Source organism: Amblyomma mixtum, chromosome 3 (assembly GCF_055824585.1).
Source record: "Amblyomma mixtum isolate Tamu chromosome 3, ASM5582458v1, whole genome shotgun sequence".
Taxonomy (NCBI): Eukaryota; Metazoa; Arthropoda; class Arachnida; order Ixodida; family Ixodidae; genus Amblyomma; species Amblyomma mixtum.
The window spans coordinates 91,873,187-91,896,482 of NC_143014.1; the positions used below are offsets into that span (position 1 = coordinate 91,873,187).

At 44.3% G+C, this 23,296-nt stretch overlaps 1 protein-coding gene across 4 annotated transcripts in view; it reads right to left on the bottom strand.

Moving 5' to 3' along the window:
• LOC149350937 (retinoblastoma-like protein 2) overlaps positions 1-16,161 on the bottom strand; it is a 66,641-nt gene extending 50,480 nt beyond the window's left edge. Inside the window, exons 1-9 of one of the 4 annotated variants that reach the window (XM_089580096.1) lie at positions 15,733-16,158; positions 14,581-14,717; positions 13,855-14,067; positions 12,191-12,255; positions 11,491-11,619; positions 7,729-7,877; positions 1,708-1,772; positions 1,469-1,634; positions 1,026-1,198 (exon numbers count right to left, since the gene is read on the bottom strand). In XM_089580096.1, coding sequence (XP_089436222.1) covers positions 1,026-1,198; positions 1,469-1,634; positions 1,708-1,772; positions 7,729-7,877; positions 11,491-11,619; positions 12,191-12,255; positions 13,855-14,067; positions 14,581-14,717; positions 15,733-15,870 — 1,235 coding nt within the window. In that variant the 5' untranslated portion in view covers positions 15,871-16,158. Of the gene's footprint in view, positions 1-1,025; positions 1,199-1,468; positions 1,635-1,707; positions 1,773-7,728; positions 7,878-11,490; positions 11,620-12,190; positions 12,256-13,854; positions 14,068-14,580; positions 14,718-15,732 lie in introns of all 4 variants that reach the window. The other 3 variants (XM_089580097.1, XM_089580099.1, XM_089580098.1) reach the window with 3 other exon arrangements.
• Positions 16,162-23,296: the final 7,135 nt, after the last annotated feature.

A 23,296-nucleotide genomic window follows, 5' to 3' on the forward strand; every position in this document is an offset into this window, starting at 1 on the left:
CAGCCGAATCGAACCCGCGTCTTTTGGGTCAGAGCCGAGCGCCTTAACCACTGAGCCACCGCAGCGGCACACGTAAAAATCTGTGCCCTGGAGCTTACTCAGACCAGAAGTGTCTTTAACATTTCACTTCTTGCAAAAACTTCACTTTTTTCAGACACCTTGTTATTGCCGTGGTGGCTCAGTGGTTAGAGCACTCAGCTGCTAAGCCCAACGACATGGGTTCAATCCTGGCCGCAGCGGCCACATTTTGATGCAGGCTAAACGCAAGCGGCACCTGTTTGCTGTGCAAAAATAGTGCACATTAATATTCCCAGGTGGTCGAAATTATTCCAGAAGCCTCCACCACAGCACCACTTTTTCTCTTCCTTCTTTCACTAATCATTCATCCCTTCCTTCCTGGTTACTGTTTCCAATTTTTTGTTTTTTTTTACAAACCTCATCTAAAAAAAGAACAAAAAAAAAGCCTTCTCTTCCCTCCCCCCTCCAACTGCACTCCCAAAGAATGAACATAGGTATGTTTATAATGCAGAGTAGTCTAATTTGTTACCATTTACAGTTACAGCTTCTTGTAATAACTGTAACAAAAACATCCCCACTTCCAATCAATGTGGACAGTGACAACAGCTTCCTCCTTTTGACTCTCAATTGGAAACAACATCAATGCTGTTTTAATGTTTGCACTGCACATAGCACAGCGCTGCACGTCAAGTGTGTAATGTGAACAGTGTGTTAATGCCCATCTCAAGTATGCATCTCCCAGAGCTGCAGAAATTCTACAACCACTTCAACAGCACTCGCATCCAAAGTAGAAGCTCCATTACTGACTTATATCAGGCCCCATTCCTAAAACGAGCAGAAGCAAGCACTTGTACGCAAACACGGATTTAGGAAGCTTCTCCCTTGTGTCCGGTTTGCCAATTTGCACGCGACGCCCAAACAATCCCTGGCAGAGCTGTAGTTACATAGCACCACCCAGCACAGCCAAGTAGTAACTCAAACAGAAGTAATAGCACAACAGTGCCTACCTGAACAAATCCTGCAGCTCTTTGCTTGGGGCATTTTTACAGCCAGCCAGAAGAGCTTGGAGTTTACTAGCACACTGAGTAGCCGTCGACACCGGACTGCGATTGATGGCCTCGCGGTTGTGCAGGTTGCTGCGACCTGTCAAGGGCGTCAAGAGCTGGGGAACCTCCACCAGCTGCTGGAACAGAACCATGCTTTAGTGCCCTTTCTGACACTACACACACTGCTTTCACTTCAACTAGAGTAAGTAACCTCAAGTGTCTGAATGCCTGACGGCACCCCATCCCCACAAACCATTTTATTACTTCTACCATGCAGAACTGGCAAATTTCCATAACTTCAGCAGAACTCAAACCAAGCAATCACTCACTGTGAAGGTAACACATTAATGCTCTAACTTGCAGCAAAGAAAAACGAGTTAAGTTGACAGGGAAGAAGGCCATACCTTAACGACGGTTTCAGCATGGGACATCCGCAGTTCCCGTTGCACTGAGTCCAAGGTATGTCTTGGTGTACCTATCCGCTCCTGAGCGTTTTCATCGAGAAAGATCCTTTCATCCAGCTCACCTTCCTTCAGGACACCCTCCTCATAGGTCTTGTTGAGCTTTTTCCTGCAAGAAGACATTCTTACCACCCTCTATAACAAGTAATAGCATTCATACAAACTAACGAAAAGAAACTCACATGCTGCTATCAAAGGCTGTCGGATCAAGAGAAAGTGCCAGAGTCTTCAAGTCCCCAAGCAGGATCTGAAAATTATTGGCAATTAAAAAAAAAAAAACTCTCCACAAGAACCCAGCCATTAAAAATGCACACATGGGTAAAAGATAAAAGCACAGCACAGAATGCAGCAAAAAAATTATGCAAACAAGGATAGCACTTCTGGTTTTCTTTTGCACAGAGCTCTTTATATCTACTGAACTACTTAGAGTCGACGTAGATAACAATGAGACCAAGGGGTGAAAATAACAGAAGATAATCGTAGGTCTGTGATTAAAATACAGGTTCAACAAGCTTTATTCTCATTCACTCTACTGCCGAAACCCAAATGTACAGGTGCCATCAAAAGTAAATGGAAGGCAATATTCACGAAAAAAATTAATCATTGGCCCCCTAATTCATGCATCCTTGAATACATATGTGCAGCCTAATAGTGATTTTGCGAATTGCACTGTGCACCAACAAGCATGGGCAATTATGCTTTAGATTTAAAGAAATGGAATTTTTTAGACAAAGTCACCTTCCATTTACTTTTGACGGCGAGTGTACTGGACAGTCAATGCAAGATGCACTGAACATCTGATCTTCACCACTACCGTATTTACTCGCATAATGATCAGATTTTTTTTTTTTAAATTGACGCAAATTTAGGGGTACGATCATTACGCGGGGGAAATTTTTAACAAAAAAAATTGGCTTTTAAGCCTGGATATCAGCGAAAAGCTTCGGTGAGCTTCATACGAGGAAGCCGCGCGCGCGCCGATGCACACTCTGTAAACACGCGCAGAGCGCCCGAACGATGGCGAAGGTCGACCGACGGAGCCGCGTTCGGCGGCGGCTTTGCCGACCACGTGCGCCTCTCCAGTGACATGACGCGGCGAACTCGCGCACGCGCAGATGTGGCTAAAATTGATCACGGCACACGCCAGACCCGGTGTTGACTAGCCTAGTGAAGCTTTTCGCTTCAAAAATTTTGAGCCCCGAAAACGCAAACAAGTTGTGGGTCAGACTACCTTTGTCACTCGGGCGCGCTACCCACGGTTATCGCGAACCGAGCTCGGCTTACGTCGTTAACCGAGAAGAGTGCGAAAAGCGCGCGAGCTGGCCCACTTCAAGAACGTACTTTCAACGCACTAAATCACGTTCCAAGAGCAACGCATCAAAATAGGCAGCGTGTATAGCGCTGCGCCACAGCGCTTTTGTGCAGCCTTCGATCTCGTCCGATGGCACAGTAACAGCATACAACAGCAACGTCCCGCGGCGCTCAAGCTACGCATTTTACCGCCGTTACGACGAAAACTGTCCGGTCCCTGCCGCATCGTTAAAGTAGGCGACAAATTCGGAACGCTCGCAGCACCAGATTCCACGAGCTTACCGCAATGATGCCGCCCGCGAGCGCAGCGGACAACGGCGCTCTGTACTCCCTAGTCGTCGCTAGGCCTAACTTGTTTCGTATCGAAGCCACAGTGGACGGCGCTTTTGAACTGACCAACGCTATAATGAATGCTCTACTTGTAATGCTGCCTTACTAACAACCTAATTGTTTCGTATTAAAAGAAATATATACGAGCGATTTCAGCGACGCCTAGCAGCGGAGCTGGCGTGCAAGCAGATCGGGTAACTCGCGCTGCAACGGCGGCAGCAACTCGGTACACGCCAGTGATCCTCAAGGAGGATTCATTTTTGACGTTCCCATACCCCAGGGCTTATTATTTACGAGAACAATTAAGTTTAGCCGGATCACCGCGTCACTTCGTTGCACCGCAACCCAGAACGATGGCCAGTCTTGCGACAACGGCGAACCGTGATTCGAGATTACCGCAGATAAGTTTGGTATCCGCGATTAAGCACAACCGCATTTAGACTGCCCGTGTGACTGCAGGTCAGCCAACAGGCAGCTGCCGCTGCAATGCTGACACAGCAAGATGGTCATCTGCATGTGCCATCTGTCAGACAGATAGCAAGTACGATCATCGTCAGCTAGACTCGACATCGTCGACGAATCGCAGCGGCAAGTTCGGGGTGCGGTCATTACGCGGGGAATAAAAATGGAGTTTTGCCAAAATTAGGGGGCGCGATCATTACGCGAGTGCGATCATTAGAGTTATAGCATATCGTTAAAGTGTTTACGTTACCGTTTACCGTGTTACCGGACGCCGGACTTTCCGGTTAGCGCGGTGCACGTTAGACGTTTTTGCATACCGTCTCGACCGTAACAAATTACCGTAAGGCAAAAAGAAATGATGATGATGGCAGACGCCCCAGCATTAATTATAAAAATATGCATGCTTTGTAAGCATTTCTTTGCAGTGAGATAATACTTGCTCTTTAATCATCTTTTTCTCTGCATATAATGACATGCACACTACTTTTCTGCTACCGGTCGGCTCAGCGGCTTTAAAAATACCCTGACCAGTAGACAAGTCTACTACACAGAACGCACTAGCCTTGCGTACGCTGCGCTTACTGCATTGCGAACGCTGTAAAAAATGCAGCTACAACATCTGTTTGCCGCGCAAAGCGTCGCTTCTTTGGATGTTTAGATGCATGATTTGGATGTAAACATAGTGGCGCCATCTGCTGACAGTAAGTCAAAGCACTTGAACTCTGGACTGGATCAACTTTTTTTTTTCTGATTTAGTGGTGAATATGACAAGCATTACAGGAATTTTTTTTGTTTTTGAAAGAAGAAAACTATGAAAAAAAGAGGAAAATGTTAAAGCTGGCACAAAAACTAGTGTTGTCGTTGCTACTTTGGCTACGTACGTGGATAGTTAGGAGATTTAGTGGCGAATATGACAAGCATTACAGGAATTGTTTTTAAGGCGGAAGCCTTTAATGCCTCATCGTTGTAAGCAGGAGTTGTCGACAGAAATGTCACGCTTTTCAATTGGTCGAAACGGTCGTGACGTCACAGTGAGCGAATTTCAAACCAATTGTACTTTGGCTAGTAACCATGCAACCAATTAAAGGGATCGTATAGTAATGCTCCAAGTTAGTGGGACCTAGTTTAGTTCATTGCATAATCACCCAATTAGCCTAATTAACCTTTCTAATCAGACCAAATAAATAAAACCGAGCAGGAAATTGGTCGAGTTCGGGGTTCGAACTCCGGTCTCCGGAGTGCGAGACGAGCATGCTAACCATTCCGCCATGCCAGCTCGATGGTTTGGAATGAACAAAGGCGCGTCTAGTGAATACGGTGTCTTCGTTCACTCCCATCTTCCTCCCTTTCCGTTACGGCGAGGTTCAGGTGTCCACCGAGTATGCAAGACAGATACATTTCCTTTCCTCAAAAACCAGTTTACCAACAAGCAAGACGTAGAGCCAAACGGGCGATGGCGTTCTGTGGACTCCCTGGCAGCGTTGCAAGATGCTGTCGCGTTTCAATCTTAGAGGCCAAGCCTAACATCTCAACAACTCATCAGTGACACAAGCAGCAACACCGCGCTTAAGGCTTTCGCCTCACCGCACTTTAGGTCAACAAAGTGCCCCCTGATTTTGTTGTTTTTGAAGGAAGAAAACTATGACAAAAGAGGAAAATGTTAAAGCTGGCACAATAACTACAGTGTTGTCATTGCTACTTTGGCTACGTACGCGGATAGTTAGGCTTGACTGCTCGAAAATCGCTGAATTATCTCAATAACACTGGCCAGTTGTCACTTAAACCTCGACGCATCAGTGAGAGTATGCGTATTAAGAGCGAATGCTTTCATTTAGAGCGAGAAATGGCGCCGAAGAATGCAGCGGCGATGCTTATTTGTTCCGAAGCGGCTGTGCAGGGCGCCGCCATGTTTGTTTACAAGCGAACGTTAAGTCTCTCCGCAACGCTAAAAGAGATTCCGTAAAGTGCTAGCGGCCTGGTAATGGGCGCGCATGCACAGATGTCGCTAGCCGAGCCCGGTAAACGGTAACGTAAACACGGGAACGATATGCTATAACTCGCTATTATGCGAGTAAATACGGTAACTCGCTCCAATGCACTAATGCAAAACCAAACCCGAAATCCAAATAAAGTGAAGCAGCAAACACTGATTTCCTATCACAACAGCAGCAATGCATATAATAAGACATGTCAGCACTGAGAAGTAAAATGATGCACACTAATATACATACAAACTCAACGATTTTGCATGGCAGCACTACACCAAAAACCATTTAGTCCCTGGTCGTGACTAAAATCTCTACAAACTGCTATTTAAAGAAGGAGAGCCAGTACCACCACTAATCATACACTGTTCTTGAACACACGCATGGCTTTTATGAACAAGCTTCAACCTACTACATGTTTGTAATTTTAGTCGGACACCAAAGATGATGTCACTGCAGGCTGAACAGCCCATGCACAAAGGTCCCCAAATTACAGAGAATTTATCACATAGTTGCAGAAAGCAGTGCTGCCACACTGCACACTGCCTTTTGCTCTCCAAACCAAAGCATGTACACTCTTATTCTGCTGCAAAACACCACACTCTAGTTTTGTTGGCATCAAGCTCCAGTGTTCGCAGCCCTGGAGCCCACCAATTTTAGCATTGTAACCTACAAGCACTCAGCTTCCACTGGCAGGCTCGGACTTAGATGACTGCAAAATCCCTGCGTGCTTTTGTAGGCAGAGAGAGACTTTGCATGGCGATACTTAACCACCCAATGCAAACGCAAGACACAAAGAAGGAAAACAGATTCATAATTTCGTTACCGTCATTCTATCTACAAAGTCAATAAACAGAACTCCAAAATTCCTGCCTCTCTACATGGCAGTCATGCCAGTTGAAGCAACGCCAAGAATGCTTCTCCCAGCTAAATCATTGGAGTGTTTACGCTCACATTCAGCACAGATATCAGCACAGACAGCAACATATCGTTATATATGGTTTTTTTTTTCCATAGCCTCAATGCATAAGTTGATACTCTTAAGTCAACTTATTGTTATAACCGATATATCGTTATATGTGGTATCGTTATAAGTGGACTGCACTGTAATTGTGCACAGTAGACGATGTCCAAGAACAGTATGAATTCTAAACCACACAGGCACAATTTGCTAACTCATGGAGAATATCAGCCCCGCCATTTAAAAGCCTCCCTTTTAACTTGAATTTTGGTTTGTTTGATCAAGTTTTCAATATCCGTTACAGTTTGAATTAAGTCTTATTGTACACATTATATGGCAGCTTGGGTATTGCTGGCGAGCACGAACAAAGTCCGAAAAATCAAGCAGTCAGTTGCAATGCACCCGAAATTTCAGACACCCTAATACATTGGCTATATGGGCCATGTTGTGGTGCCATGAGAAAGTCCGAATATGCAAGTATGTACGAAAAATCAGGGATCCGAATTTTCTGTCAGAGTCTGTAGGTAGGCTCTGCCATCATAATAGGTGTAGCACTGGAGAAACATATTACACATGTATCTGTGCTCCAGCAGCAGTGAAACGACAACAAACACAGACGACACCACATATAGGTAAGTGCCATACGAGGCAGCAGAAGCATGTTTTACGAATGAATCAAAGCAAGATACATTTTATATGTGAATGTATTTAAAATGCTCAACCTGCATGCAACCCCAAGCACACGACTTAACTACAATGAGATGTAGATGGAGACAGCAAACACAGTGAGAAAAACTACCAATTAATGCTGCTTTCCAGCAATAGGACTGCATTTAAAAAAAAAATTAAGAAAGTTAAGCCCCCTACATGCATGCAAGAAGTGTTTCAAATTGTGACATGAGTGAAAACAGCACGAAAGAAGAAGCCCGAAGGCGAAACGAAGAAGGGACAGGAAAGAGCCCTGTCCCTTCTTCGTTTCGCCTTCGGGCTTCTTTTTTCGCGCTGTTTTCACTCATGTCACAATGAACCAACTAGCCCAGCAAAAAGTTCTGCTTGAAGTGTTTCAAACATTGCACTGTTACATAAAAAAAAAGTTATTTTTCAAAACGCTGTCTTTGATTTAACTAGGCCGCTTCGCACCATAAGTTATTTACCTTTTCTTCCATCAGTTGCTGAATCGGATACCTGAAATAGTGGGCTTTGAGAACTGAAGCATCCTCAAAGTCGCCATCATGGCTTTTAACCAGTTCTCGGATGATCCCGGCATCCTGATTGTCGCTGTCTTTTAATTTCTCTTGGTGAGCTGCAAAAGCATATGATGCAACAATATACTTCTGTAAAGATCAATATTTTTCATAATGATGCATACGCAGTAAGTTTAACAAGAAAATGTTTCCCATTTCACTGTATAAACCTAACATGCATCAATGGCTGCTTGTAAAATTGACAAGTTCAAAAGCAGATCAGCCTAATATCAACTAAACATGGTCCATGACCAGTCATTAGACAATAGCAAAGAAAGTCACGCATAAATAGTCAGGCCAATGACCAACTCGTCAGTCTAATGCTGCAGATAGAGTGTATGGTGCACAATGAAACAAGAAATGTCAGTGCACACTTTGCATACACTGACACCACGAGAGCAACGAACACACAATGACTGCAATGCATGCCAATCCCAAAAGCAGTTCCTGCTAATATTGCTACAACGATATGCTACAATTTTTAACTGCCATAATTGGGGACACAGGCAGGATCATCTCGTCGCATATTTGATGAAGGGCTACAGGCAGCTGAATACAACAAAAAGTACATTTTTCCCATCATTACCCTTGAAATGCACATCGTATCAGAAACTGAAGCACTGTGTTTATTCATGTCACGGACACACCCATTGTTCCTACTGCGACAATATAAATTTTTGCTAATACATTATGCCATGTAATGATTGCATTCCCAAATTTTCATTACTTTAAACAAAAAAAAAGCATTCATATGAAAGTAAACATTGTGCTCTTAATAAAACAGCACTGATGTTGTCTGCGTGAAAACCATCACTACTTGTAGTTTAGCGTTCCACACTGAGACAATAATGACAAAGACCTTTTTTCATATTGGCACACCATCCACTGCCCCTCCAGAATCCAGAAATCCAGTTTCCATGCACAGTAGGAGCGATGGTGCATTCATAAAATTTAAATCAAGGGTTAAATTTTAGTTTTATGAAGTTCATTGCCAACTTGACCTCATTTTTCTGAATAAAGGGAGCATTTATAAGCTCTCAGTGCTTTTCAAAACCTCATTTTGGACACTTTCCATCAGATCCTAATAACTGCTCACTACCACTTGCATCAATGACCAAACAGCACTGAGCAGACAATACAACTTTACTGTCTTGTACAATGGCAATCGTGCAGATTAACTCTGGTTCCAGCTTCTTTAACTGCACCTACATGTAGCACTCTATACATGCTTATTCTTCGTCTACCTTGTTAACACGCTCAATTTACATGGGACAGTTAAAAATTGTTCGTGCATTCTGTACAGCCCATACTACCAATTTATCATCAAGACTGTGCTCTTTAGGTGGTACTTGCCAGCCACCCAGAAGAGCAACCTATTAAAATTTAAATTGGATTAATGTCCGGCTCCCGCCTTTATTTTTAATTCCCCGCAGACGGTGGGAGGAGTCAACCAACGCATGGAGTGCCTTTCAGGCAGTAGCGTGGCGGCTTTGCTTTCGCTTTTATTTTGTTTTTCAGGTTTCCATGAATACATGAATCTAGTCAGAGACTACACAGCTGCAAATTAGGCCCACGGAAATAAAAATACGCATAGAATCTTTGCTTTCGCCGATCACAACGTATCACTCTGCCGATGCCAGACCGGCAAGTCACCACGGGAATGGTTGAAAGGTTGGCCAACTCCTCCCACCTTCTGCGGTGAATAAAAAAAAAAGGCGCGAGCCGGGACATTTAATCAGATTTAAATTAGGGTAATCGGCCACACAGGGCAATAATTCGAAGTTTCTAAGAATGCACGGAACGTGTAGATCGAGTTCCAGCGGTAAAAATACGAGTTCAGATTCCAGTTCAGTCAACCTTTAATTAGCTAACGTGATTCGCCTGTTTTTTGACGTCCACCAACACTGGTATTACTATATCGCAAAAAGCTTCTCTTAACTTCAAAAACACTATTTTTAAAAATTAGTGCCAGGCTTACCTGGAACCCCTGGTTTACATTGATTACCAATTAGCTAACGTGATTCGCCTGTTTTTTGACGTCCACCAACACTGGTATTACTATATCGCAAAAAGCTTCTCTTAACTTCAAAAACACTATTTTTAAAAATTAGTGCCAGGCTTACCTGGAACCTCTGGTTTACATTGATTACCTAATTTTAAGCAATCAGTCGTCTTTTAATGCACATTATCAAGGAGTGTAAACCTTGCCATACAATCTACCTATGCAGATCTCACCAGAGTATCTAGGATTTTAAAGGAAAAAAAAAACTATATGCAGTAAAAAAATTCTCTACGCATGCGTGTGTGCCTGTGTGTGCACAGAGTCACAGCTATAATAATAATTCTATAATAATATGGAATCAAGCTCAACCCCTCCCAGTCTTCCTAGAAGTTTCTCATTAACTATGCACCCCCCTCCCCCCCTTTCCGCGGATAAGCAAAATTCCTTTGGGACCCTCCCGAAAAAAATTTCTGGCTACGTGCTTGATACGGAACCTGACACTTCAGTGATCTACTCATCTCACGCATTACCTACCAAAAATCAGAAGATACTTTCTACATACAATAGCAAATACCACAGGTGCGCTTGTGTATAAACCCAAGAAAGGTTCATATACTTTTCATGGAACACATGAGAAAAGTTCTAACGCCGAAGCATGCTCTGTATTATTTTGTACGCACCTGTACGTGTGAATGTGTGTAAATGTGCATGCACTAACGTATACATTCGTTTTCATGACTGAGAGCATGTATGTGAGCATACGCATATGCTTACACGAGTTCGCGAGCAACCCGACATTCGCCAACCAGCCTGCCACCCACGTGCTCTCTTTCCCAAACATAAATCTCGTCGTTTTCTCATCCAATTCAGTTTCAGCCAATCGCTCGTATTCCTGCCCTCTTTGCAGCTTACATTATTACAAAAATAAGAAAAGGAAAAGGCATTAATAAACAAATGCACCACTTTCACAATGCTCAGAGCAGCATACAGAAAAAAGCAGCACCAGCTGCAGTGCACACGAATATCCATTGCTTGTGAAGGTCCCTACAAACGGTATCAACAATTTACAGCATGGCAAACAGCAACCCCAATACCGACCGAGAATTTCCTGGTAGCGGCTGCCTCCAACTTCAGCCAAGCAAAGGCATGAAACACAACACCAACACCACATGCAAATGTTCGCAATTGGTGCTGACTGCTCGTATTTTCTCATAATGTAGCAGCATGTACCAGATCAGCCTTTCAGCACAGTTTGGTGCAGCAATCGCATACTGCACTTGCATAAAAGATGAGCAGGCTGCAAAAGGCTTATCCCACCAGGAGAATAAAAGCAGCACAAGCGTTTATGTATCAGCTACATTTACAGATCAGTAACATTTAGAGTTAATCTCACCTCTACTCCTACAAGAAGGCACAAAAATCTGACTGCTCGCAGAACTGAAAGCATAGCAAACAAAAGCCCCATGTGTCCCAGTAACCCATTTTAGAACTCGAGTTCTAAGTGTTAAGCGCGTAGTAATGCACTCACAGTAAAACCAGACGCAAAACTTTTGTTCAGCAAGATAGCATGACTGGAGCGTCATGCTACCTTTACTGTCACCAGTTTCGGCTAATGACATTAACATAACAGCTGTGGCACACACATTGACAAAATGCACCGCAACACTAACCTTCATGAAATTCAGGGCTGAGAAGGTCTGTACGCTTGGCAGCAAGTGCCGTGCAATAGCCGTAGTCAATGCAGCACAGCAAAAGATGGTAGCAGTTAACCAGATCACAGCAAATGGCAGAGAAACGACCTGCGGAATGAACAAAACCCCAGTCACCTTAAAGAACATGTCCTATGTTTCACCACCCTATCTGTGCCAGAATTACATCAAGCATACAAACAAAATACCGGTGAATGAGCTGCCCAAGTTGCAGCTTTAAGAGGGTGACTCAACGCACCTTTAGATGAAAGTGCCATAGACACAAGGCATGAGACTACAGCTATACACATCAGCATGCAATAGCATGTCTAGGTGCAAAAGATGTACCTAGAGCATTAGCAGGTTCAATAATAGCTGGTGTCAGGGTAGAAGGTGACAACTCCCATCTCACAAAGGCAAGTCAATGTGCACCAAAGTGCATATGCAGCACAATATCTGAGCAAGAAGAATGTACTCACAAGGTTGTGCGACACTGGCTAAATGACAAGCCCAGCTCTGCTTTCATCATAGCATAAAAGAGCTCAATTCAACTAAAGCAATATCCAACAGAGATTGGTTCTATTATGGGAGGAAGTTACAACATTGGCACAGTACTGATAAAATGAAAACAGGTTCTTTTCCCGATTAAATGCAAACAGACAATGCTTAAAAACACCCTCACCTTTAATGTAGACGTAAAGCGTCCATATGAAGTGGAACATGTCATTTGAATTGCACTGCGCAGGCCTGTCAAAACAATGATTATTAAGCACACATCAGAAAGCTACGCATCACTACGAAGGCGACAGGCATCAATACCAAAGTCCAGAAATTTTTTTACACAGTCAAAAGCTATGCTTCCACGTCATACGGCCCTTCAACAAACTACACTTTAATGAAGCTGCACATGGCCATAAGAACAAAAATTTATATCTATAGCACAGCATGGTTTGTTCATACTTATGGCACCACGTGCCAACAAAGACGATGTCCAGAGAAGACAAGTACGCGAGCAGATAAGAAAGACAAAGCCCCATTCACAATGCTCATATTATAGAAAAATTCGTTGTCAACTGTGCCAAAGACTTGCACAGCTATGCACGTTGGCAAGTGATGCAGCCAACATCAGCTGCTGGCTACAGTTGCATCCAACAATAAAAGCACGACAGAATGGCGAATATTAGCCATGTAAACAAGTAACTGGGGCACTCTTTGTATTCCAGAACATGTGTTCCCAGTAGCGTGCAAGTGTTGAGTGTTGACTTAGAGAGAGAAACGTATCATTTTAAAACTTTTTTTACACAGAACTGGGGTCTGGCCAAATGAAAAATTTGACAGAATGTGCATAAAATCCAACACTGAGCCACAAAGCTCAGCTACAAGACCGCAGATTCTGCCCTCAGCAAATGGCATTTTTTGCCATGGGTGATATACAATTCCCAAATGAGTCAGTGAACTGAACTAAAACAGCACTGTCACATACATAATATCCGCAGATACTAAAATTAAGCCCTGCCACTCTACATGATATTAAAGATAGCAAGCAAGCAGCTTTTCCCTTTACAGTTTAGATGGCAAGGTGCAATTCAATGCATTCGTGCCAGCACCCCACAATCAAGACATGTCGGTGAGGCCCTACCCAGGATTTTATACGCCCTCAATGATCCCACAGCTTCAGACCTTAGTTTTGCAGGCATAGCCTGCAAGATCTTGCATGGCAACCACAAACACATTTACACCAGCAAATTGGGAAAACTCTAAGAAAGATTAAAAGAACACCAGCATGATGTGAATAACAACAAATACCACAAATATCAACGACAAATTCTGTTTCTGGGCATATTATGGATGCAACTGGTGCACAGACTAAAACAATGCAGTGATTAGAAGGGAAAAATAAAACATGACAACTTGGCTCCTGCTGAAATTTCTGAATTCTGCTGAATTTCTAGTTTAACCGATGCCCAATAATACCCTTACCAGAACAGAAGAAAGAATGCCATAGGCCTACTCATAGACACTACGCCATATGTTAATATAAAGTAATGAGGGCACAGGGCCTTATATACACAAGGAACTCAAAAGCATTCCGAAATACCATTTTTTTCTTGGACTAGCTCAGTTACTGTGGTAATGACTCCCTTCTGAAATTCAATCTTCTATGCTCACTACTTTGGCACAATTTTTTTTCTTTAATTTCAGCCACAAAGATAACAATTGCAACAACATTTTACACATATACAATTTCCTGCCTAAGACCCACCTATACAATAGGAGCTTTACCACAGGTTTGCAAGCACACATTGAGACATGAATACACAGCATAATTTTTGAAACATGCACTACCTGTGAACCCTCCGCTTTGCAGGCTTGATGCAACGACGCTGGGCCCCACCTTGATGCTCCTTAAATACGGTAGCAAAAATCTGGGCGTACTTCTCGTAGATTTTTGCCGTAACACAGAAACTCTTTTCAATAGTTTCAATGCGCTGTCGCATCCGCTCATTCAAGTTAGCCATATCTGCCCACTTCTTCATCTTCGTAAAAAATTCAAGCAAGCTGTAATAAATTCAATTTCATAGTTACTACAAAGCACCTACCCAAGTAACAAAGACCAGTTAGCCAACAAAAATAATGCCTACTGCGATACTAATACATGCACCCATCTGTGTAAAAATAAATGCTACACAGAAGTACTACCTTGGCATATTAAAAATGCACATGGCACACAGCAGAGTCCAAAAATGGTGTCACCTTTTCATGCACTGGAGGTTGTGAAAGCAGAACTTTCTGAATGCAAAAATGTGCTGGCACCTATGTGCTCCTGTCCTTAACTCTAAATGCTGGCTCTACAAAGTTGATAGTGAAAACAAGTGCACTAATACTCGTATTTGTCAGTCCCAATAACACAACTTCAAGAAAGCACTGAAGCAAGCAATCAATCATTAGTGCTGTCAGTTCCCAATGTCTTTTACAATGATACATTAAATAAGGCTATGTGGAACAAATCGTAATTATTGTTATAGACATTAAAAACATGCCAAATGAGGACGACATAGGCAGGGGACCAACCTAATACTGCATATGGACAGCAGCCTGGTGAGGGAGACGCAGTTGCCTTCGATGCGCGATGTTTGGGCCACTGTAGGCACGTTTCCACTTCTGCACTCTACATAGAGTGCGCATGCAATCCAATGAAGATTGTTTCCCTGAAAAAAAAAAATTACTTCTATCAATAACCGAAGCGTACATATCGTTGTTTGAAAATAAGTTAACCACACGCCCACAAGTTCACTCGGCGACCAGTCTTTTCCAAACAGTACGACTTTAATGTATACAATTCAAATGTTAGTTTAGTTTAAACAATTCAAATGCGTTACCCGTAAACACGAGAACCTCAAAACTAAACATGCACCAAATGATGTTGCTTTTCATAGGTATGTAGGAAAGCTCGAACACAGGGGCCAGGATGAGAAAAATAACCTCCATGAAAACAAATTTCGCTGCAGAAGGTTCTCACAAGCGACGCACCTTCTGTGCATTGCGTAACACAGAATACGAAACGATTTTTTTTGCCAGCGCGAAGACGAAGTGTTCCCCCAAAGAATCAAACTAATAATTCTCTGCTTCATAATTTCGTTAGATGACAACGTTATGAACGAACGCCGGTAAGGGCAGGATCATACGGCAACATGCAGACAGCAAAGGACGCCGCCACCAAGCCTAAATAAAAGGAGTTTTACATCGCAAACGCCTAGTTTCGTCCAGTGGAAGATAAATATGTGAGAAACCGCTATATGAATACTTTGAGTGTCTACACAGTGTGTATTCCGATGGTGAGTAACACACAGGAACGCGGGCAAATCTGCGTCACCATCGGAAGCGGTCTTAGTTTTGACACGGTTAGCACGCAAAAACTTACACGACGAAAATGACCGCGAGATTTTTACCCTGCCTGCGACATCACGACTCAGACGATCACTCTTAATATTGTACTAGCAAAACCAGCACTCGTAACCTTATGAGACTTGTTATTTCCCTTTCTGTAAAGTGGCAAGAACGCTAATTTTTTAACACTACGTCTCTGCGGCCAGGAAAATAACAATGATCACATTGGTTTTATTTGTTTCACCCGCTCACTGTAGAAGGAGTAAGCGTCACTGCATGCAAAACACACGTGCATTCAATAATAGTGGAAGAAACTGCTTGTCAGTGATGGTTTACCTCAAGTGTGTAGTTCATGCTGATGCTCTCGTACGTGTTCAACGCTTGATCAGACGTGAGACGATCCATGTTCAGGCTCGAGCAAACTTCTTGGAAACGAGCTCTGATCTCTTGGTCACCTTCACTTGAAAGCCCCATGATGAAAGTGGGTTTGTTCGGGCACGAAATTACTTAGCCACAGTCACGCGCACGACAACACTCACAACCCACTACTGTTATGCATATGCCCCCGCACACATACGAAAAAAAATATAGTCCGGCAAATTGGCGGGAAACACTTCACCGTGCAACAGCTTTCTTGCGCACAAGAAAGCTGTGCGGTTAAAAATCTAGTCTCTTAACTAAGGTACTGGCTATCACTTAATTTTAAGATAAATTTACATTGTCCACTCCTACTCAAAACTCTGCAGAAAACGCCAGTGTTTTGTGCGCAAAAATTTCGTGCATCACTTATGAAAAGAAATAGACCGCGATCACTCCGCCCGAGTCGCCGCTTCTGCGCCTTTCGCCGGGGCCAACGCTGGCCGGAGCACGCCTTGCAGGCGCAGACGGCTGAAACTGATAAACATGAGATAAAGCAATAAATCGACCAGCCGTATTTGTGTTTGTATTTTTACCAGCGCAATACCGGCAATATTTTCAGTGGTATTTCAAATAACTCGCATACCATTTTAAAATTTAAACAGTCAACGCGGGGCGCCACAGTCGCTAATCGACACGACCGACACAGAGCTTCGCACTAGAGGACCCAGAGTCAACTGTAGCTGCCTTTTGCGACTCAGCAATAACTTTAGAACACATTTTCGGGCATTTTTAGCTTCTATGGTAGGCATGACAGTTATTTTCATAGCGCATCGATTCATAGGTGTGGCACTTTCCGCATTGTATTGAAGGTACTGAACATGCAAAATTGCCGCGGGAATTTTGAATGTTCGATATTTCGTTCATTTTCTGTGGCCTCATCACTCCTCACGCACATTTATCCAGATCTTTACAACCCAAACTGTAAACACTGTGGCCAACGAGCCACCTACGATCACATCCTGTGGGACTGCAAAATAGAGCCACCTCCGGGTGATCTAGTTACCGCTCCTTCTCTCGAGCGGTGGGAGACCGTGCTGGCTAGCTCTAACACCAGAACGCAAGTTTTGGCGGTGGAGTGGGCTGACAAAGTCGTCGAGGGCTGCGTACTCTCGACCACTTAACGCGACCTCTTACCAAGCTCTTTCCGGCGAATAAAATGTTTTACAATCAATCAGTTCTGTGGCCTATGACAGCGCTGGATTAAGGGGGGGGTCTAAGGGGGCTGCAGCCCAGGGCCTCACCTCCGACAGCAGGAAAAGGGGCCCATTTATTCTAACTTGCTTACTATATGAAACCGCGGGCAATGGAACTTTGAGCGACACGTATGAAGCAAGAAAACCAGAACGAACAGATGGGCCCCCACCTTATGTAACTTCGTTTACCCTAATCAGTAGGGGAGAGCTTGTGAAGCTGCACAAACAGGAATCCCCCGTCACCCCGAGGGGGCTCCCTTTCTTAAGAAGCGATTTATGCGTTTGCTTAAGGACCGCGCAAAGGTTTTCGCGGTTTTCTGTCAATACCCCGTCCAGTGGCGTCTGCGGGTGTAGTGTTGAAGGTGCCGTGTGTTTGAGAATCCTGGCGTCGGCTTAACAGGCTGGACTCCCGCCTCGCCGCCAAGAATTCTGCTGGAACTGCTTTCATATTCCGCTAAAAATCCACTAATTAATTTTTGAAAATCACACATATATCCGCTAATTTGCAGTGTGGTGCTAGATGTAAAAAACACTTGCTTTGCGTCCTTTGCGTGGCTTACAAATATAAGGAAATGCATCGCTTTAGTGTCACAAGTATGATTAGAGCAGGGTAGGAAAAAACGAAACTAGAATGCACAGCGGCGTTTTAAGCGGCGTCTAGTTGTGCGAGTATCATATACAGACTGCTGAGAAAATAAACGCGCAGAGTAGAATGCTTCTCTCAGCTACACGGGTGGACTGTTCGAGTTCGAATTTCGCATAAATATGACATTTGGTCGTTAGAATTATTTTATACAACACCGGGTTTTCTTCTTTAGCTTTACCAAATTGAAAAACAAATAAGGCTATGCTAGCTTCTTTGAAGTCCTACAGTTTCACTTCGTGCGCTGGCAGCCACTAGGAAAGCGAAACATCCGTTTAAGGGTTTATGATTACGTTTATGGGCTTTAACGTCCCAAATCAAGTCCGGCTATGCGGGACGCCGTAGTGGAAGGCTCCGGGTAATTTCGACCCCCTCGATTTAAGTAAGTGCATTGATATCGCATAGTGCACGGGCATCTAGCATTTTGCCTCCAGCGAAATGTGACCGCCGCGACCGGAACAATTTATTTTGTTCGTTCTTTTTTCTTGGGACTGGTTTCGTAGAACTAGGTGAAATTTAATTTTTGAGAAAATAAAAGGCGCAGTAACTGCCTCACTTCTAGGTGGGCGCCTCAACAATGTCTTGAGGTGAGGTAGGAAGGTGTGAATGAAAGGAGAGAAAGAGGTGCCGTTCGTTTATTGGTTTATGGGGGTTTAACGTCCCAAAGCAACTCAGGCTATGAGAGACGCCTTAGTGAAGGGCTCCGGAAATTTCGACCACTTGGGGTTCTTTAACGTGCACTGACATCGCACAGTACACGGGCCTCTAGAATTTCACCTCCCTCGAAATTCGACCTCCGTGACCGGGATTGAACCCGCATCTTTCGGGTCATCAGCCGAGCACCATAAGCACTGAGCCACCGTGGCAGCAAAAAAGGTGCCGTTGTGGAGCGCTTAGGAATAATTTCGACCACCTGGGTATCTTTAACCTGCTCTGAATTCACACAGCACACGGGCGACTTTTTGCATTTCGCCTCCATCAAAACGCGGTTCAGTGGTAAGCGTGCCCGAGCACGCTCACCGCTGATACAGGACTTAAATTCTCGGCCACAGACGGACATGTGTCGCGCGTTCCAAGAGTAGCGTTGTGTTTTGTGCGCTGTAAAACTTATGCTTCTGCGTTACTGTTCCATGAATCCCATATCGATCGCACTTCGTTCTTTTTAATTAGGAGGAATTGCAGTGAAACATAGGATATATTCCAGTAGTGTAGCAGGGAACAGGGGGGTCGGTGGAGGGAAAGGGAGAGGGGGCCTACATGCGCATTAGCCCAGGGCCCCCATTTTTCTTAATCCGGCCCTGGCCTATGAAAAAAAAAAAGGAGGGGGAACCAATTTGCAGCAGATTTTGCTGTGTGTAAGAGTGCCTGTTACTATCAACATGTTCGCACAGCATCTCATCGCGAATTGTCGCCGCGGTGTCTTAGTGGTAATGGTGCTCGGCTGCTGCCCCGAAAGACTCGGTTTCTATCCTGGCCGCGGCGGTCGCATTTCGATGGAGGCGAAATGCTAGAAACCCGTCTACTGTACGATGTCAGTGCATGTTAAAGAACCCCAGGTGGTAAAAATTGTCTGGAGCCGTCCTCTATGGCGTCCCTCATAGCCTGAGTCGCTTTGGGGCGTTAAAACCCCATAAACCGAACAAGTGAAACCATCCGCATTAAATCACGCGGTGCTCACTATGCAGCCGATATATAACTAGTTGGTAGCGTCCAGCAGATGTCCAGGAAAACTGGGCTTGTACGGGCCAAAGCAGCGCACTAAACTATGGGGCACGCCGTTGTAGGGGGCCTCGAATTGACTGAAATTTCATTGTACAGGTTTTTTTTTTTTTAAGTTTTGTTAAAATGCGGCCACCGTGGCCGGGATCGAACCCTCTACTTCGTTCTCCGCAGGCGAACGGCGCAGGCAGATTGCAAGGCGTGGCGGGCTTCTCATTATTCGGCGCTCTGCTATGGGCTGCAAACAGTATAACAGCTTTTTCGCATTGAGCGCGCCTATCACGTGTGAAACTTCGAGCAGCCCTTGTGGTGAAATGAAGAACTTTGAAAATAGGCATGTGTGTTAGAAGACTCATGCAAAGGGCAGAGCAGTGCGGCCAGCTATTATTGCGCATTTTTCGTGATTCTTGCAATTAGTAAAAAATAATGATTCCGTACCCCCGCCTTTTTTTTTTCATACGTCTCCCATAGTTACATTCAAGCGGGGAAATATTATTATACACTGTAGATCTACATACGGGTTAACTATGCAGCTCCTGGTCAGTCAGCGGCACGATACGCCCAAGGCCCAGTGGCACATATGCATGCGAAGGCGGGCGATGGCTTACGGGAATACGAGGTCTGTTAGAAAAGTATCCGACTTTATTTTTATTTATTTTTTTTGCGAACACCTGATGGATATGAAACAAGCGCGCTTGCACCACCCGACCTTGAATCTTCGTGCGCATGTACGAATATTTTCCGGCCTGCCGATAGCGTCAGTCGCTGGGACTCAGCGTTTGAGTGAGGCAGTGCGCAGTGCTCTCGTCGGTTTTTTATTCCAAGGAAACTGGCGGAGCGACAAGAGCAGCGCTACTGCATCAAATTTTTCCAGAAACGGGATGACAACCAAGTGGAAATTGTTCGGAATATTCAGTGCGGCTTTCGGTGACGATGCTATGAGCAGCACACAAATTAAACAGTGGTACAATTGGTTTAAAGGTGGCCGCACATCGACGGAGAGCGAGCCACGCTCCGGTCGGTCATCAACATGCCGAAATGACTAGGTCATTGCCGAAGTGAACGCTGTGGTGATGCGGGACCGTCGTGTGACTATCCGAGAAATCATGGAAGAGGAGGACATCAGCAATTTTTCTGCACATTCCATTATCCCCGAAGATTTGGCCATGGAGAGAGTTGCGGTGAAATTCGTGCCGAAGCTGCTCACGGTGGAGCAAAAGCAACTTCGTGTTGAAGTCTCGCAAGACATGCTGGATTCCACAAACAGTGACCCCGACTTCATAAACGCCATAATCACTGGCGACGAGTCTTGGGTGTACGGGTACGACCCGGAAACCAAATCCCAGTCGTCACAGTGGAAGCATTTCATGTCACCGAGACCAAAGAAGGCCCGCCAAGTGCGCAGCAATGTCAAAGTGATGCTGACAGTTTTCTTTGACTCCCTCTGTGTGGCACACCACGAGTACGCACCCTACAGGGTTAAACAATGACCAAAGAGTACTATAGGGACGTCCTCCGTCGCCTACGTAGTGCTGTGCGGCGCAAGAGACCGGAGTTGAGGTGATTAGGAAATTGGCGCATCCATCACGACAATGCTCCTGCACATTCCTCGCACTTGATTCAGACTTTTTTGGCGAAAAACCAGACTCCCGTAGTTCAACAGACTCCTTACTCTCCTGATATGGCCCCCTGCGACTTCTGGCTGTTTCCCAAAGTCAAGAGGACATTGAAAGGAGCGCGATTTCAGACAAGAGAGGACATTATGGCTGCAACGACAGCTGAGCTAAACTCTATTTCGAAAGAGGCCTTTTCGGAATACTTCCAACAATGGCAGCACCGCTGGGAGAAGTGTGTGGAGTCCCAAGGAGACTACTTTGAAGGTCATTAGGTTTCCAACGCTCCAGTTATGCCAGTTTTTTTTCTTCGGCCAAGGGTCGGATACTTTTCTAACAGACCTCGTATAGCAATTTCAGAATGGTTACCCATGCAACCATTCGATGATATCCGGTTATTTAGTGCTTTATTTATAAGCTTTGACGATAAATAATGCGTATTTTACTGGAATGTGCATGAGAAATTCCTACTGTTGAATTAAGTTTGTACGACGACATGAGACTTTGATTAGCACAAACTTGGCCCAAAATCGATCACTACAAGATCTTGGCATGCCTTATTAGTGGAACGCGCTATTCGTTTTAAAATAATCAACCATCGTTCCACAGTAGTGCGTTGAGCGGTGTGTGCACAATGTTAGTCCATGCAGGGTCAGTGATGCCATTTATTAGTCTTACTGACGCATCTCAGGGGGGTGAAACGTTCTAATCGTCGCATATAAAGTATACAAAGGCAGTAAAGTATTATATGTCCGAACGAAGGACAATTAATACAACAAAATTTGTGACTTCGTGCACGCGTGTGGGTATCGTAAAACAGGGAGCGATAGCATAATGAAGGTGGTATTTCGGCCTAGTATCATGTAGGTTAAACGCTGTAGTACTGGTTAAAAGATTGTGCAAACGATATTGCCCCCATTGCTGGTAGGACAATCAATGGCAGTCGAACATGAATGAGCATGAACAAGCAACATGGTGAATTGGTGGCGTTTCTTTATATGGGCTTGGTTTGGATTTTATTTTGTGAACTCGTCTAGAACACAGTATACGATTTTACTCAAAATATTTCTATTTGCTTAGCTCTCGTAGCCTACTAGACTGAAGTTCAGTGAACAGGTTCTTTTATTTTATTTACCAATACTGTGAGTCTTGACAGGCCCATACAGGGGGCGGGTTACAGGGGTATTAACAGCGTATATCACTTTGTACAGGGTGTTAGCAGATCAATGTAAGACTCAAGCAAATGCATCATTCCACCCGGGTTTGAAAAAAAAAACCCACAAACTTCCGCGTTATGGAACATAATAGAAGAAAGATTATAATTTGGTGACAAAGCTAGACAGATGATCGCTGTCAACAACATCCCGTAGTAAAGAACTCCGAATCGCAACGGACGATGGCAATGAAGAAAACTTAAATGTATTGCAACGTGTGACGTATATGGCCTGACGTGCTTATTATGACTAATTCTTTTAGTGTGACAGTGTAGGGGCTGAAAGTATTGATCGTTGTTGATATTATGAAGCATGAAAAGGAACTTCATGGCGGCAACACGACGTCTGCTTGTAAGTGTGGGAATGCCTGCCTGTGTTCTAGGTCCACTTACGCTATCATACCGAGAATACTTTGAGCAGATAAAATTTAGAGCTCTATTTTGCACCCCTTCTAGCTTATCTATTAAGTACTGTTGGTAAGGGTTCCAGACTATGCTACCATATTCCAAAATGGCTCGGACTAGGGTTCTGTAGCCTTTCAGCTTTACATCATGAGGTGCCGTGGTTAATTTTCTTGGTAAAACTTCAAGTGTTCTAAACGCTTTTGCACACATGTTGTCAATATGCACGTCCAGTTTCCATCTACGCGTAAGTGTTACCCCTAATTACCTAACGGTGTTTGTTTGGCTCAGCTCTGAACCCCCCCCCCCCCCCCCCTTAATGTATACTTAAACCTCAATTGCGATTTTTTAACTATTTGGTTTTCGCTACATTTATTTTCATGCCCCTCTATCAGTCAACAGGCGACAAAACGACGCGTCAAACTCAAATATCGCTAAAGGCGAATGACATGCCCTTGTCATCAACCTCGTATCCATTGCTGTCGTTCTGTTTGTAGGTATTCTGCAAGTTCGTGTCGTGCGCGAGGAAATAAGCACGTTTCCTTGTATATAGGTCTGACGACTCCTGTTCTAAGAAACAGGGCGCGACGGATAGCAATGATGAGATAGCAGCAGTGTCGGAAGTTTTTCTATCGGCGTTGCTCCGCGTTATTTTAATCAATGTTTCCGGAAATCGGCCTAAACCTTATCTGTAAGC